Raw genomic sequence first — 18,558 nt, 5'->3', positions numbered from 1 at the left:
TTCAAAATACCGTTCTTTTTAAAAACAACAACCAGTTTTCATCAACAAAGATTATTCCATTTTGCAAGTATTTAGAGAAGCATACTTCCAATATTTCAATCAGTTACTTTTTCAGTCTAATCTGTTTTGGAGCAAAGCTCCTACATTTGACCGGTGATCGCCATGCCATGTCAACCCTCTTGGGACACTCCCTTAAGAAGATTCCCTGGTACGTGGAATCTATAAGGCATCATGATAGCCTTGACTGTATGGACCATAGAGCACATTTAGCACAACAAAAGAGGCATCTTAACTTACATACAGGTGTATCTTCCTTTTATCACACACATTCACTTAGATTTAAGTTTCTTTCAGTACTCCTCTAAAGTACACGCATGATTTGTTATTGCAGTCCAAAAAGCGAGTTTTGGGACGGCAATATGATCAACTAATCCTGGTTAGTCAGAGTAGATCCTAGTGGAGAGTAACCAGAATTTTATGACCATAAGTACAGTTATTGGATTATTTCTTCGCCCTATAGAATCAATACTTTCAAAGTTATTACCTGATTTCTTATTGAGTTCTGCTGTTCAAGAATAGCAGGCCTAGGATAACGTCATAGGGTGCAAGAGCGTCTACGCTGTGATTGTTCCACGGGACAGGCTACTTACAACTCGAATCCTGTGGGGAGCAGATAGGAAACCTCTTTTATTTCTAGGCAGGTCAGATTTTGGTAATTCACTTAAGCCATAATTTTTTCTAAGCTTCATGCCATACGGAATTTATGGAAGTACCTCTGTACCATTCCTCTCATTATTTGGCTAGATAGAGACTATTTGTATAGACTCATACTAGAAGGAACCTATCTATTGTTAATAGCGCCTAGTATGTTATTGACGATGTTCTAATCACCTACCAGAATAGTTAGGCTTCTTGGCGCTATGTTTTATGGCACCTTCTGGTTTTAACGGTCATCAGGATTCTAGATAGTAGTTGGCAGACACAGAGCCTATCAAATAAAACATAACATAGTTAGATCAATATAATATTCTGGCCACCCTAAGTAGATTGTTATCAATATGAGGAGATTTGGAGCACATTTGTTGACACATTACAGCGCTACTCCCCGTGGCAGTTGTTCTAATCAGGTACATATCAGGGATTCAGATTTTTAATAGTAATCAGTTTCTCTTCAATGTTCCTGAGGCGCAGGGGTGTACACTAGTATAAAGTCTCTAAATTCCTATCGGTGGGAGAAGGTGCTTAAAGAGCTAATAACCCCAACCCTATAGGTTTAAATGCATAAAGGTCATTATCGAGTTTTATTTACCTTTCAGGCTTCAACGCGATGTTACCACTCTGGCATTCTACTCGTAATCTGGTATATATGTTCTGTCTCTAAGTATATTCCGGGGGCACAGAGGTACAAAATTCTGATGGGCACCTGCGAGCCTACGGATAGAAACAGCGGTTTGAAGCAGCTAGTAAAACCAAAACTTGCCCGCTTAGTTTTTCATTTTTGTTCCTATCGTATTTACCTCTTAGCCGGATGGAGTGGCCGTTCCTAGATGGCGGTTTCAATAATCGTCTGTTTCCCTGCTAGTCGATATAAGCGAACACGTCTTATAGTTCAGGGCCACTTTCGGGAGGAGCTGGCTGCTACGTCGCCTAAAGGGGAATGATAGGGGGTATTTTACAACGGAGAAGGCCCCCAGTAGAGTTCCGATATTCGAGGGACTCGGTCAAAGTGCTTACCTTAATCCCGGACGCCGATGTCGTCATACTGGGGTTCCGCCGACTCAGTCCGTCGGCCAGTTGACGGATGTCGAATTCTCTCCTGTTTCTGGCGTCCTATTTAAGTATCCTCATGTTCGTGCTTCCTGGGCTTTCCTTCTCAGCTGGCCCCGATAAAAATGGTTGAAACAAAGGACGGACTCTCACTGTCTCTGTTTACTCGGTCGCCATCTTGTGTAAACCGAAGGCGATATTTTTTAAGGTCTAATCTGAGGAAATGTGGCGGCCATCATAATGCAACCGATCATCTCTTGTCACGATAGCTATTTTTATATTACTGAGGATTATATTATCAGCATAAGTATTGTCAGCTGCTAACTCATCATATTTTATATGTCAAAAGCGCTCTTTTTTAGACAATGTAGTGAGAGGTAGTAAGACGGCCATAGTAGTGCAGCTGGTCGTCAAGTGTCATACAGACTTTCCCAAAACTGTGGGTCATGTTGTCAAAATGCGTGTAGTTATGTGATTATTAGAGGGGAGAATAGTCATTAAGTCGGTTGTCTGGAATTACTAAAAAGACTACTCTCTTTATAACCTCTGAAATACCATAGTGTTGTTATAGAAACGCCTGATGCCAGGGGCATTCCTCATTCAGGCCTTTTTTGACAGAGTCCAGATAGAAAATCCAGAAGACCTCCCGTTTCTTTCGGAGGCACGTAGGATCCGTTCCGGGGTTGGCTTTTATCTTTTCTAAGATAAACCAGCGAATTTCTACATCTTTATGGTTTTTCTCTAACCAATGAGTCACAATAGGGGCTGCCGTCTTTTTGTTTCTTATATTGGACTTATGCTCACCTATGCGTACCCGGCATTCTCGACCAGTTTCTCCAACATACGGGAGATTGCACGGGCACAGAATAAGGTAAATGATGTTATTTGTGCGACAATTGGTTAGCGTAGCATTCCTGCCGACTGAGATGGTACGTGTATTAGTGATGACTGTATCACCCACTATGGCCTGTGGACAAATGTGGCATGTCCCACATTTATGATTGCCGTATATGGGATCCATTCCTGTTAAGGTGGTTTGTTTGTTCGTGGGTGGTTCCTGTGTTTTTCCTTTCACTAGATGGCTTCTTAAGTTCTGGTTTTTCTTGAAGGCAAAGATGGGTCGTCGAAGATGTGTTTTGTCGTCCTCCAGATTTAAGATATGCCAGCTTGAGTTTACAGCCTGCCTGATCTTGTGGTTCATTTCGGAGTGACGAGTGACGCACACCAGTTGATTCAGTTTCTCCGATTTGTTCTCCATGAACATAGCTTCCCTGTTTGTGTATCTGGCTCGTTTAAATGACTCTCTGATCAATCTTGGGGGGTATCCACGGAATCGGAGTTTTTCCTGAAGTATGTCCGCTTGGGTCAAAAAATCTTGTAGGTCCGTGCAGTTCCTTCTGATCCGAAGGAACTGACTATAGGGGATACTGTCCCTCTGACTGCGCGGGTGGAAGCTACCATATTGGAGCAAGGTGTTTTGCGCTGTCGGTTTGGTGTACAGAGATACTTTGATGACATTATTTTGATGTTCAATCCAGATGTCTAGAAATTCAATTCTAGACCTGCTGGTGTGGCTGGTAAATTTCAGATTGATATCCGCCACATTGAGCCATTCAATGAATTCGGTCAGTTGTTCTTCAGCCCCCTTCCAGATAAAAAAGATGTCGTCAATGAACCGTTTCCAGTTCATGACGTTCTCGAAAAAGGGGGCCATTTCATTAAAGATATTCGTCCTTTCGAATTCCCCCATATACAAACAGGCAATGCTAGGGGCACAGCTTGCTCCCATGCTGACACCGGAGGCCTGTCCATATAAGGTGTTATCGAATTCAAAGTAGTTTTCAAATAATATCACTTTCAGACATTGTAAGATGAATTCAGAATTGGTTATGCCGGTGTTTCTGGAGAGTACAGTCTCAATAGTGTTGTATGCTCCTTGTTGTGGTATGTTTGAGTACAAAGACTCCACATCAAGTGTGACCATTATTTCGGAGTTTTCGTAGAATGGAATCCCTTCCACTTGCTGGATAAAGTGCCCAGTGTCCCGTACATATGATTTTAGTTCTGTCACCATTGGGTTTAAAAATTTATCGATGTACTTCGATAATGGCTCGGTGGCGGAGCCAATGGTAGAGACTATTGGTCGCATGGGAGGGTCTACACTATTTTTATGGGTTTTTGGTAAACCATATATAATAGGTATTTTGGTGTTAGATGGCGTCAAATATTCTGCTTCAGCTTCACAGATGTGGTCTTGGTTAACCGCTTTCTGGACCATGGCCAATATCCGTTTTTTAAGGGCATTTTCAGGGTTCCTGGTGATACGTATGTAGTGACCTGAGGATGATAATAAATCATTCATTCTCCTTTTGTAATCAGTTGTATCTAGAACTGTAATCCCACCACCTTTATCACAAGGTTTGATTGTGATATTTTTGTTTGTTTCCAAATCCTTTAGGGCTTTCTTTTCCTTGATAGATAAGTTGGCTTTGGGTAGGGGCACATATTTAGTCATCTTGTTGATCTTCTGCATGACAGTTTTTTCAAATATATTGACCTCAGTTCCCACCATCTCCAATGAAGGTGTAAATGAAGATGGGGGTTTACAACCCGATCTGTTGTTTTCATTGTTGGTGGGGGGGGCTTCCAGGAAAAACTTCTGGAGGCGTATTTTCCTAAAGAATAGTTGTAAATCTTTATTTAGTTCGAATTTGTTAAAGTTGGAAGATGGTACGAATGAGAGGCCCCTAGATAAAAGTTGAATGGCCTAGGGATCTACAGTTTCATTGGATAGATTAAATACAGGGAGTCCCCTTATGTTCGCCAATACTGATGATGGCGAGTCTGCACATACATCTGCGGCTGTCCGCGACCCTGATGGTAACTCCTCGTTTGGGGGGTTCTCGATGGGGGACGGGTGTTGCCCCGGCGGTTCCCTAAAAAACGGTTTGGTTGGTAGTTACGGTCATATCCTCCATTTCTGTTCCCCCTGTTGGAATTGTGCCCTTGGTTTGGGTTATGTCCTTGTTCATAACTAGGGTCATATTCCTCTGGGGTATCCCCCTCAGAGTCGGTTCCCTTGAACCAAGCTATACATCTTGTGACTTGCAGTATTCCTTGCAGTTTGTTCAATGACAATAAGCTAGGGTAACCTCAGTAATAAGTGCTCAGTCTTTTCAACGTTTGTTCCAAAACTTTTTCCAGTGATTTTTCATGTAATTATCAACACATTACGTAATTGATTGAATATGAAAATGTATGCATATTTCCAAGGGAAGTACTCTAAATGGAATCCATATTTAAATCATGAAAAATTCATTTCTTACTTCTATTGTTCTATTTACAACATAAAAGTGAGTGATATATTACTCTTAAAATTAAATGCCATTTGTTAATTTCATACAGGTACTTTAATATTATTTTCTTTCTTTTTACTTGGTGTGTTGCCTAACCCTGAAAACCATGCAGAGGTCTAGAAATTGAGTGAGTATAAAATATATCTGCTATTAAAATTCAGTTCATGTTGATTTTAAAATTGAAAGTTACATCTTGTGCCTTCTTTTAGCTGTGTCAATCACTTTGTTGTCAAGTGTTCTTCAGCACACAGTAAAGTATCTATTCATGTAATATGACCCGCAGCACTGTCATTATGCTCATATCATTCATATTTACTGTATGTATTGTTGACTATAATGTTTATATCCTTTCATTATATTGATGCACACTAATGGTTATGATTTGAATGTGGTAGTAGTGGAATAAGATGAATGTGAGCATAAGTGTTAGAATGGTAATTGTTTGCTGGGTAGTAGTGTTTTTCAATTCTCTCTGACATGTAAATATATATGTTGGCTATGCAAGTTGCTTGCAACTTGCATACTACAACCGCAGCATTCTCAAGGAGTTTGTTACATCATATCCCCATGAATTCATGGAAGAGCTGCAAGGAGAAAAAGGTTGGAGGAACAGAAAGGTCAGCAGGGAAAGGCAGGTGTAAGGCATGATTTTGAAAGTGAGTTCAGATGACCTGTGATACACACTTATAAGTGATGCTGATGGTTGGCAAGTTCACCATGGTCTTTACATGGAGGCAACTCTGCCTTTAAAAGACAGATTCTACCTGACCTAGATACGTTGCTGGTATACACATAGGCAACAGTGGCACGATTGTCGTTACCTGGAACATGAGAGAGTGGAAAGTATGGAGGAGGTTCTTGTTCTGGGCTGTAGGCTAAAAAGAGAGTTGCTCAAATGCAGGGAGATGGAGGGGAAGGGGCTCAAACAGGGTGTAAGGGAGAAGATTAGTACATTTCTAGCAATGTATTCCTCTCCTCTATGCTGTTGATGTTTCTGACGGCAAGTTTATTTAGGCTAGCACAAAGGTCGCTCAGATCTGGCATGGGTGATGGAGTGAAGCAGGAAGGGAGGAAGACTTCCCTTTGTGTACTTAAGATATTTTGTTGTTTGCATGTTAAAATATGTTTATTATGAACTGGGTTTCATCGGATAATATTTCAACATGTTTGAGGAATATTCCATTGTGCTCTTATGCAGCCCCATAGTGCTTTGTGGAGGAGAATACGAGAAAGTCTATATAGGTGATATATGCTTAATGGTTGGCATAGTGAAGAACATAGAAACCTTCTCAGTGGTTTCACTGATACTTTGTTCTTTTAAACCAACAAAGAAGAAATTGGCACAAAAGCTGAAATATAAAAAGAATGCATTTATTCACCTCAGATGAGGGAGACTACGTCACACACAGAAGCCTTAGCAAATGAATGAGGCAGTCTAAGGAGTACAAAAAACAGAGGCCTTATATATGCTTAGGGTTACATAGTCAGCATAAGACCAAGGGGCAGTCTGGCTCATGTAAGCATGCAAAATGACTAATATGGGCATACAAGATCTGCTTGCTCAACAAAGTGGAAGGAGCTAACAGTTGCTAATTCTGGTGAACACATCCTGACATTTACAGACTAGAAACAGCTGCAAGCTCAACAGAGCATGTGCGAAGGTGGAAGATGCTAAATATAGTTTGTTTCTAGGCAGATTACAAGAGCAGTCAACACTGAGGGAGGACAGAGCACATGGCGAGCACGTGGCAGCACATAGCAAACAAGATGGCTGCCAGAAATACAAAATGACTTTCAGCTCATGCTAACAAATCCCTCCAATCTTTAACAATAGGATCAGGAGTTTTCAAACCAATGATCAACTGGAACTATTTGATGAGAAGCAGTAACTCCAAAGCAGTTTATTTATTTTCTGGTAGATGGTGGGAATCAAAGTCTGGGGGAAACATGAATGACAAGAGAAAGGGCAAGATTCATTCCCAACTCTTAAATAGAAGCAAAGTAATTATCTGTGTTGGAACATGAGTTCCAAACCACTTAACAGCGCTAGAGTTATTGCATTTAGGCTAACTGCTTTTTGGACTTTTTCTGTGAGTGAGAATTACTACTTAGTCTCACTGATAGTAAATTCTGTTAAAATGGATCGGAAGGGCTAGCCACCAGAGTATGTCTTTTATAACCGGGCCCACTGCTGCACAGCTTGGATAAGAGGCTCTGGGTTGACTGCATTTGCACATGTTTGCGCACATTTGTGCACACGTTTGAAGGCTAAGCGAGTGGGACTATCGTCCACCCCAGCCAGTATATGCGCCCAGTTAGCCTATCACAGAAGGGACCCTTCAGGTACTGGTGCTGACCTTTGGTGTAGGACTTCTGATGTGAGTGGCATTGTTATTGTATATCTGTACTACCTAACTTAAAAGAGTGTCACCTTTAGTGATGCAGGGATGGAAAGGTCCTCTGCATGGTAAAGAGTGTAGCCTTGCCCTGTATTGTTTTCTTGATCCCTAATGCTAATTATTTTTCTTATGCGAACATGGATCATGTCTGTGCGCCATGGCATAGACCTGTCTCATGGATTGCGATCATGTTGCACTGGGTGGTGTGACCAAAGCACTTCCCCCATAGTGGTGTACAGCTACCGTCTTCAGCAGCAGTTAAGCAGCACAAGTGCAGTTGTAGTAGCATACCATGTAGTGATTAGTAGTAGTCAATAGAAACCTTTTACCCAGGGTCACTGGACTGAGGCCTACTGGTTCAATAACCTTTTTTAAAGTTCTGCTGCTGTGTGCTTAACTCACCCTTGGCCTACAGCAGCTAGTTGTGGAGTGCTGCATAGAGCAGGAGTTGTGATTGTGTGTTAGTTGTACGTGTGCTTGGGAAGGGTACAGTACAAGGATGGTGCAATTCTGTGCAGTATATATGTGGTTAGTACATATGCGGGGTGTATGTATGCCTGATAGGAATACATTACATAAGAGATGTAGTGCTAATGAGTACCACATGTGCAGGGTGTGTGTGTGCTTGCATGCGTACAATACATGAAGGGTGAGGAATTGTGCAGTGCACACATTGTGAGTGTGTGCTGGCAGTGAATGTGTTTTAAAATAAGCAACCCTTATGAAATATAGGAAATCTGAAATACTGAACAGTGCACACAGATTGAGTGTGTATACTGAATTCATGTGTACAGGTAAATCTGCACTGCATAGAGATATTAGTGCTGGATGGTAAATGTGCGTTAGAGTATACACTGGCCAAATGTAATCCTAATTGTACATTGTATGGAGGAACCTGGGATAAATTTTGGGAACCCCAGGCCTGCATAGTAAAAGCATGAGGAGGACAGGAATCCCCCGGACATATTTGCGTATTGCTTCATTTGTTATGAGCTGGGTGGAGACATACAGGAAGGAAGGATGAGACTCCCTTTATATCTCAAAATACTGTATTTTTATTCAGTGATAGATCTCAAGTAATGGGCTTAGTCACATCACAGGAAGAGAGATGGGGCTGATAATAGGATCATAAAGAGTAGAGCTAGGGGTTAAAGGATTAACCCTTTGATGCATAAATCACTGTGGCTGACATTCAGGTGTAAACTTACATCACTCCCATGAATTATGTTGTGGGTAACCAGCTTCGGAGTTGTTCCTGCTGTGATCGGCTTCTTTCATGAAGGAGGGTGAAAAGGAGAAATGCACCCTTCAAAGAAAGCAGAACCCTAACCCAAAACTTCAAAAACCCAGACCCTAAATCACACTTGATCTCTGGAAAAGGCTATATAATAAGGTGAAGTCAAGTCCCCAAAAATGTGTCTTTTGCCAAGCAGTCGGACTGGCTGTTTCGTAAGGAAGGTCTGCAAGACTTCTGCCTGGGACCAGGACTGAGGACCAAGGCCTGCTAACCTCCCTGCTGGTGATGGGACATCACCCAGGGAAACCAAGACCACTGGCCCAGGAGCCTGTAGCACCAGCACCTTCCTGCTTACCAAGACCAATGTGCCCTTTGAGGAAGAGAAGGACGTTGGAGGGAGCAAGGCCCAGTGAAGAGCCCTATCGTGAGGACTCCCTGTGCTATGAGTGAGGATTCGCCTGTACACCGATTGGGCCGCACCAGTGTGCAAAATTATTTTTCGGTGACTCCAGTATGGCAGAAGAGGGCCGCCGTAGACTGAACCATGTGTGGAGCACCGTTTGGGTCATGCTACACCATATCATGAAGTTGAGAATGGTCCTATATGCCAGATGGGGCCACTGGTAAAGTATAATTAGTGCCAATACTTGTGACTGTATGGGCTACCATGGTAGCCCCATATGCAGGAGGGGTTTCCAGAACCAACAACGCCAAAGGATTCAGGATACCATCTGAATGAAAGACTGAGGCTACGACTTGCGGGTTGCACCAGCGCTGCGGGGGAACTGCCAGAGACACAGTGGATGGCGTTGCATCTTTGCTGGCTCCAGTCTGTTGCTGAAGAAATGATTTCCTAACCACATTAAACAAAGTGAACTTACTGCTTCTTCATAAGCAAGGAACTGCTTCAACATCTGAGAGACCTCTGGCATTTTACTCCAGAGAGAGAGCCTGCACCACAGGGTACTGCCATGAACAGCCTGATCTCTTCAAACTAAGCAGGACTCAGAGGTGTGCGTTTGAAGGCACCCACTGTGTCGCTGAACTCTTCTGTGCTGTGAGAGCAGGTAAGAAGAGAACTATGCAAGTTGAGCCCTGGGCAAACTCAATGCAAACAGTGCTTGCAGCACCATAGACACTTTTTACTAAGGGCGTGATTTAGATCTTGGCAGATCAGTTACTCCGTCACAACGGTGATGGATATTCTGTTTGCTGAATTATAAATCCCATTATATCACAAGGGATTTATGTTTCGGCGGATGTGATATCTGTCACCATTATGATAGAGTAACCTATCCACCAAGATCAAACTCAGGCCCTAAGTTCCTTATAGGTAAGAAGAGAGAACATATGAGTACAAAGAAACTATGGCACTTAGAGAAGACAGAATTCTCCTGTACCGTAAGGGCTAAGAGAGATTCTCTGGTGGGAGTACATCCTCCTGAAGTAAACACTATTCCACAAAAAGTACCCCACTGCTTTGTAAACCTTGTTTACTGGTTCTCTAAAACGCAGGTTAGTTAGGTCTGGGAAGGTTCTACTGAAGCATCCTAGTTGTTACCCACTAGAATGTGGGGAAGGAAACAATTCCTTTTTTTAATATTACCCACACACACTCTAGTAGTCTCATGCTTCATCATCGAGTCACTCTGACTCCTAGTGGTCAGGGTGGGCTCGACCGATTTTCAGGGAGCTCTTAGCAAGATGTGACCAGGGGGTTTTTACCCATTTGGTGCGTCGGACGGCCCCCGACCGTCCGATGTCACAGTGCGCATGTGTGGAGGACAGCTGGGGGCTGTCCAAAACACACCCACTCCATAAATCACCCGCACCGCGGCGGAATTTGCGCCACGGGCAACGGGTTAAAGATTAAAAATCCTCAGGCAGATTCCGGTCTCCCTTGATCATTGTAACTGTCGGGGATGTTAAAAATTAGAAATAGGGTGCTTATTTATGGTTTTATGGTCCTACTACCCTGGTGCAAAAAAGTTTCAGTCCAAACTTAGCCTAATAAGGTCCCAGACTTTCATAAGGGCAAAACAAAAGAGGCTTGGTTTTGGTAATCCTCCCTGATTTTCGCTCACAGGACAAAACCTATCCACTTTTATGTTAAAAGGGCAGATAGCTGCTCCTTTTGGAGAGCACCAGATTTAGTAATCCTGCTCTTTTTGTGTGTCTTTACGCCATCTGAAAATGAGAGAAGAAGATGAAAAGACATAGTGCAATTCTGTTTGTATAGTAGAAACGTTACCCAACGGTGATGTGCTTTTCAACACCCATGTTTTATAAACAGGAAGGTTGTGCAGAGGACATCACACATCATGCCAACTCGGTATATTTTTCCTCACAATCACCTTTTTGCCTTGTGTTATATCGTGAATTTGACAAACCGATGTTCTCTTTCACAAGAATCAAGAGCCTTAGAGACAGTCTTATCCTTACAGACACATATAAACCTAACAGATAATATTTGAGTACAGCCTCATAGTTTGCATTCTCAAATGCAGTCAACAGTAAAAGTGAATTAGATGAACGAGGGTGGGACAAGGATTTGCATGATAACTACTAGAGCCCCAACCTCAAGGGGAGTGTCTTGTTGCATTTGAATGTCACATTTCATTGCCTGAGTAAAGTTGAAATAAAATGACTGCTTTTTCTTATAAAAGCTACATTTTGGTAGGGCATTGATTTATTGCTTGTACTATGGGCACTTTGAGTTATGAGCCGTGTTCACTGACCTGTATCAACAAACCTTCCCGAAGGAGCCTTGACTGCTCGACCATAGCTACCACTGGGAGTCAAGTGCAGAACGGTTTCTTGGCCCAGATGAGCAGGATCCATAGTAGGTTGGGCCCCAGAACATCAGGAGTAAAAAGCCTCTACGACCAATGGTCATTCCTAGTAGCCCATGAACGCCCTGTAGCTCTCTGAAAGTGGTTCTGAAAAGTGAAATATACATTGTGAATGGAATCTGCAACAAAGTATGTTTTCACTATAGTTAGGCCTGGAGACTAGCATGATGCACTGATCCTATAGTAAAAATGGCCCAGAGAGGAGAGTCAATGTCCTTATGTTATAACTGCAATCAAAATGTCAAATATTCTTCCTCAAATCTAAGATGTGGTGACATATTATTCCCTAGTGGAAATCCTTGGATATGCAGTGGCAGATATGGAAATGTTGCCAAATTATTTAATGGTTAATTAGGCGAAGGACAATGTAGTACCATGCTTTGAAAGGTTAAAATTTTGTCACTTATATTCAGCTGGGCATTGGCAAAGTACGCCTTTATTCATTTTTTATTTGTTTGTGAAATCTATTTCTTTATTTGAAGAAAAAGGGGTTCAAATAGGGCGTTTGGGATAGCTGGTGTCAGTGGGTGGATGTTTTGTGAACATGCTTGCCATGCCTTTCTGTATTCTAATATTATTTGTTTAAAAAAAGAGAAGTTAAGCAAATTGAATGTTGTTTGGAATGTGGGATAGGTGATGCAGTGTTGAAAAGGTAAGATATGTTATGTGCAACATTCAATTGTTTTACCAACAATATTCCTTCATAAACTAAATGTGTCCACAAAACCTGATCACCATCTCACGTACAGTTTTGTTCTTGTTAGCAGTATTTTCCCTGGTTTCAGAAATCATTTATTAGTTGGAATAGTTCAGTGTTTCATTTAAGATATTGTGGGGCTCTTTTTGAACTCCATGGTTGGAGGGCCAGAAAGCATCTCTGCGACACTGGCAGGGTATGTTCTCAATTTTAAGTTGAATATCTCTGAAGCAAGGCCTTTTCCCTCAATGTGCATGTCACCTCTATAGTGAAGAGCTTCCTCAGGGTAAAAAGGTTCTCCAGGTCCTGATGTCTGGGATTAGGAAAAGTACTCCAACTAATTCAATTGCGCTAGCATTTAGGGCATTTTTGAGATAAATAATAGGGCGGAAAGTAGCAATTGGAAAAACGTAAATTAACAATGATTTTGGGCTTTATGTCACAATCTACTTTGATTTGCTGATGCTTGTGTCACCTCAACATGAATATATAATTTATTTTTGTTTAGTTTATGGAGCTTATAACAGCATTGATAAGAGGAGAAGTAATAAAAAAGATGGGGCTAACATGGTTTATTTTCCTGTTTCAGGCGGCGTTATTTGCATTTAATAAAAGGGTTTATTTTAAATTATTTATCATATGTTTTTCAGATTCTTTTGCCCCAGTAGAACTCCCTGAATTACTTGGTGGAAATAGTGCTGTCCTTTGAATTAGAGCGGGGCTACCAATCATGATTTCATGGAAAATCTAGCCTTCTAGTTTGGTTTGAAAACTCCTGATTAGTTACTGAGATAGTGGAAAATGGCTTGAGAAACCTTATGTAAGTGAAAACTTACAACCCATTTTGTATGAATCTCATGGTGGTTTGGATCTTCACATTTGTGGTATTAGTCAGAACCGCTGTGGTATTGAAGGCAGGTAAACTTAAATAATTTTTAGACCTCCAAGCTGAATTTCAGAGTGTTTTTTTAAGTACCTTCAATTTTGGCAGCTGAAGGGGCATTATGGTATCAGAATGGGGCTGGGGGAATGACGTGCTTCATAGACTGATGGTAAAATTGATCATGTGTAAATGGTTAGCAAATCAAATTTACATCATACATAGCCCTTATTGGATGCCCCTCAGAGTGAAAAAGAGCCTTGCAGATTTCTGATCAAGCAAGTCCAAGGATGGTCTTGGAGTCTAGGAGTATATATTTCCTCCTGTTCAACACTTCATACGTTTTGGGAACTGATTGAACTAGCGTTATATTGTGCATTGTCAGACATGCCTCTAGTTTGTCTACATCCACGTGTTGTATTTTTGGGGTAAAAGGTAGGGGTTAGGGAGCCCAGTAGAATTTTGGTGTAACAAAATGTGTGCTCAAGATGTGTTGTATCTCTGATATGGACGAATTTTACTCGCCCTACTTTTGAAAAAATATCACATTAAAATTCAGCCAATTAAATATCTAGGAGATGCTTTCTATGAATCTGTTGGATTAAATTATAATTGGCTAAACATTTGGGGTATTTAGAAACAGGTTTGATTTTGAAGAACGATTGAAAAATGGGTTTTACGACATGGTGCACTCATAAACTCATTAGTTATAATGATCTTACGTTTAATTCCTTAGATTTTTTTTGAAGTTCAATTATTAATGATAATTCCCAAAGGACGTTGTATTCTTATTATTTTTAGAAGCCTAACAAAAATTGTAATAAAAAAACATGCGTTAGTCCCATGGTTAATTTATGCTCATTATCCATAAGTCCGCTTAATAATGTACGTCTGGTATCATGCACTATGATTATGCAGTTATGCACATAACTAACAAGTGGCATGTAATGCCTTTTCGCACATATTTTATGTGCTTGTTATTGTTACTTATATTTTGGTATATATGTTGATGTCTGTATCCTGGCTACTCTGACTCAATAATAAAAAACACTCATTTATTTAAAAAGTACCCTTTCTGATGGGAGTAACCCCTTTGAGAACGGCGCTTTATATGGCTTTCGCTTACTTCCACATATTTTCATCACTCGTACCTGTTATACACGTGTCGAAAGACTATAGTACATTGAGAATATTTGTGCACAGCATGCAAAACAATCGCAGAGAAATACGTCTAACTACAGTTTGAAAATATATAACCTTATTTGGAGTTGAAGACTTTAGACTGAAAAATTGATTCCCATAAAAAAATTTCTGAAGAGCTCGCCAAGTACCTTGACAGATTTTTCAAGGTTAGCAAAAAACAAGCATAACAAAGTCCACGGAGACAAACTGTATGTAAACAATGACCGAAAAGATATTTGGTTTCGAAATATTATTAACAGTAACTTTGCCATAGTAGATTCATAGTCCAAACTTAATAAATCATTTGCAAGTCTTGTCCGCCGTGAGTTTAGGAAAGCAACTTTCTCGTCTTCAGGCTATTATTTTGGCTGACAGCGTGTTTAAAAGTAGAGAATAATCATGGCGTGTCCACCCTTTTGCAGAATACTATTAAAAAGTAAACTTATTTCAACTGTTTTAGCATACATGTTATCTAGTTTTTTTTTTCATTTTCATTACTTCTCATCTTTGTATGTAGAAAAATAACCTAATCTAGGTATTTTCGCTGCATTTCACATCTATCCATAGAGCATTCCTGGGTCACTTTTTATTCTAGAATTATAACCATGTGAAAGCAATATGAAGGATAAGCTCTTCGCGAAGTTCATAACACGACTTAGCCTGGGTGTAGTAGGCATAGTGGGGCTACGCGAAGCTACGCGAAGTGGTACAGAAACTACGTCCACCCACGCACTTCGCGTAGCCCCACTAGGCGCCACCCGCCTCCCTCCCGCCCTCGTTAAATACTACCCGCCTCCCTCCTGCTCTCCTTAAATACTTAAATAATGTTTTTAAAAAGAATAAACACCACTTACCTTGTCGGCTGCGTCTCCGGGGCTCCCTTTGGTAACCGCGCCGCCATCTTGAATACTAATGTGCATGCGCGGCCGCCAAGATGGCGGCGCGGTTACCAGAGGGAGCCCCGGAGACGCAGCCGACAAGGTAAGTGGTGTTTATTCTTTTTAAAAACATTATTTAAGTATTTCGGGAGGGCGGGAAGGAGGCGGGTGGCGGGCAACTTCGCTACGCCCACGGAGTGGGCGTAGTGTTGCCTGCTACGCCTACTTTGCAAATGGCGAAGTAGGCAACACTACGTCCACTCCGTGGGTGTAGCGAAGTACTACGCCCAGGGTTAAACACGACCCGTGTTACACTGCTGTTTTGCTGATGTTAACTATCAGGCATAATAATAGTTATCTTCTTTTTGCTCAAAGCATAGTGTCACCACCCTGAGATAAAGTTGTCCCCTTCAGTATAGGCAATTGAGTGGTTTCAAATAAAACGTATTGTAAATGTATTTTCTTTATTCACTTTTATGAGCTTTGCAATGGCCTGGTGGCTCGCCATACAGTGCTAAGGGGCCCTAACCAGTGCTTGGAATGCATGTGCATTTTGCATGTGCACTACTTGTAGCCGCGAGCTTCTGGAGTGGGCTTCCAACAGATTCAAAATGACTGCCCTTGTATGCGCATGAGTCTTCATGCACACACAAGGGCCACCATCTCGTTGATCTATTCAAAAACAGCTGCACTTTAGTGCAGATTTGCATGTAGTAATTTTATGTATGATGGGCGTTAAACTCATTCACAGTTGGCTGCTCTTGCGTGCACAGGAGCAGGAATGTGCCCATAAGGGTGACTTTTTTTGAATATTTTTGTGAAACTTTATTATAATACTAGCAGCCAGTCCCGACGTTGTCCGGGGCTAAAATAGAATGTGTGCAAAGGGTTGCAATAGGCAAGCAAAAATTATTGTAAGATCTCACGGTATACAACATTTTTAGTTTCAGTTGAATCAGAAGCTTTGTGCAATATGCGAAGCTTGTGCTCCCCGCTGGTAGGCTGAGTGGCTTGAGCCCCCGCCTGAGCACCGTAGCAATATGCGAAGCTTCTGATCCCTGCTGGTAGGCTGACTGTCTTGAGCCCCCGTCAGAGGCCTGGAGCAATATGTTAAGGCGTGAGTGTGTAATGCTGCGTGAATGCCGCGGCCAGTGTTTGTCCACGCCCCTCTCACAATGGCCACGAGCCGCGTCCTGTGAATGCAGCGCCCATTGATGTTTTGGTACGCCCCTCTCACAACAGCCAGGCCCACAAGGGAGTAATGTGAATGTTTTTGTTTAGAATGCCAATTTTGCTTTTAGCAGTCATGCCGGGGAATGGCCTGTGAATGCTGCGCCCTTTGCTGTTTGCTGTTTGTCCACGCCCCTCTCACAACGCACACGCCCACAAGGGAGTCCTGTGAAGGTTTGGTTGCCCACGCCCACAAGGGACTACTTTACCCCTAAGGTTCTTTTACCTTTGTAATGTACATGGTGGGCACCTGTATAGCCTATGTCCATCTGCCGCAACTGTCCTTTCCAATGCTGTATTGGGTGTTGTGATTGGTGCTGTACTTCTTGAGCTTACCCGCCTCAAAGGTTTGGGCTCTCTTTTTATAATAGTAGTATGGACTCCGCTCAGTCATGCAAAATGTGAGCCATCTTATGAGTATGCAAATTTCTGCTTCAAGAAGGCTAGTTTCTGTCATTGGCTTAGCCAATTCTGGTGCAATATTAAAAGCATCGAGATTCAGGTAGGATGGGGTCTCCAATGACTACAGACCACTTTTGTAGTGTGGAAAAGGCCGCTTTAATGAAACAGTTGCACAAAACAGCAATACAAACCCAAGTAACCTGGTTCTACACCATACAGACTACTCATAGCCTTGGCCTCACTATACATTTCATTAACTAACAAACCCCCCCTCCCCTAATCAATGCCCCATTTAAAACCAAACCATTCAAAATCCAATCACACCTCATCACTGATAAATCCCCACATCCATCCGTCTTGCATCCACCACAGTTGTCCTCTCGTTCCATAAATGTAATTCCCCTCCCCACAGAATTCAACTGCGTCTGAACATTGACCCGTGCTTTCTTTTACAAACCTTTTTAAATAATGTAGAAAAAAACACCAGCACCTGCTCATAAAGCCACAAAACCCCGCAACCAACTTCCCTATCTCATGCACCAACCTCATCAAAGACTGCTAAAACAAAACAAAAAAAGGGGTATGGGTGGGTGGGACAATGCTAACTCCGACCCTGCCAACAGGGGTGTGCTGAGTCAAAATAACACCTAAACACCGTTAACTGCCACCCAAGGACATATCTAAGTCCCTGCCGAACTCCCTAGCCAATCTCTATGCCCTACGCTCTCAGACCTTACCACCCGCTCAAAACTTCCTGGAGGGTAGGGCTTTTGCACACACCCCCAAAAACCATCATCGGGAGGGAGGGCACCTCCAATAACTACGGACTACTTTTCTAGTGTGGAAAAGGCCGCTTTAATAAAACAAGTGCACAAAACAGCACCTCCAATAACTATGGACTGCTTTTCTGGTGTGGAAAAGGCCGCTTTAATAAAAGAAGTGCACAAAACGGCAATAAAAACCCAATTAACCCGGCTCTGTGCCATACAGACTACTTCCTATCCAAAATCAACCCCTCCTTTAAAACCAAACCAATCAAAATCCAATCACATCTCATCACTCATAAATCCCTGCATCCATTGTCTTGCACCACCACTGTTGTCCTCTCATTAAATAACCCCCACCCCAGAATTAAACTGGGTCTTAACATTGACCTGCGCTTTCTTTTACAAACCTTTTTAACTGCTTTAGGAAAAAACCCCACCAGAAGACATGCAGAATTTTTCTGCCCCCCTCCGCCACCTCCCTGGGAAAAAAAAAAACATACATTCCTATTAATAAATTCAGCATCCCCGTCAACATACTCTTGATCTGCATCAAGTACAATTCCATCCTTAACCAGACAAATGCACCCTATCATCGCTAAAAAACCCAGGGGCCTCATATGTGATGTCATTGTGTTCCAAGAAGAAAAACCCCAGCGCCATGCAAAACTTCCAAAACTCCCTGTTCCCTTTTCACCTGCTCTGTCGATGTCCCCTGACCTGTTAGCTCCCCTCTTAATCTCTAGCAAGTCCCATTTTATACCTTTTACCAGAGCCAAACCTTTCATCTTGACTAAGTCGTTTTCTCCTAGGTGCACCAATAAAATCTCCGGGCCATGGGCTCCGTTGACCAAGTCCCTTAATTTGGGCAATAGCGTGTGTCATTGCATGCCTCCTTTTCTAAACAATTTCAA

At 42.0% G+C, this 18,558-nt stretch overlaps 1 protein-coding gene across 1 annotated transcript in view; it reads left to right on the top strand.

Annotated features, from left to right (window-relative positions):
• Positions 1–18,558, top strand: part of IDO2 (indoleamine 2,3-dioxygenase 2) — a 298,339-nt gene that overhangs the window by 108,019 nt on the left and 171,762 nt on the right. Inside the window, exon 5 of the mRNA XM_086943565.1 lies at positions 5,236–5,250. Within this exon, the coding sequence (XP_086799691.1) occupies positions 5,236–5,250 (15 nt within the window). The remainder of the gene's footprint in view (positions 1–5,235; positions 5,251–18,558) is intronic.

The sequence above is a fragment of the Lissotriton vulgaris genome, chromosome 11 (assembly GCF_964263255.1).
Source record: "Lissotriton vulgaris chromosome 11, aLisVul1.2, whole genome shotgun sequence".
In the NCBI taxonomy this organism is placed as follows: Eukaryota; Metazoa; Chordata; class Amphibia; order Caudata; family Salamandridae; genus Lissotriton; species Lissotriton vulgaris.
The sequence above is the reverse complement of the archived record's forward strand: the minus strand, read 5'-3'. Positions and strand labels throughout refer to the sequence as shown.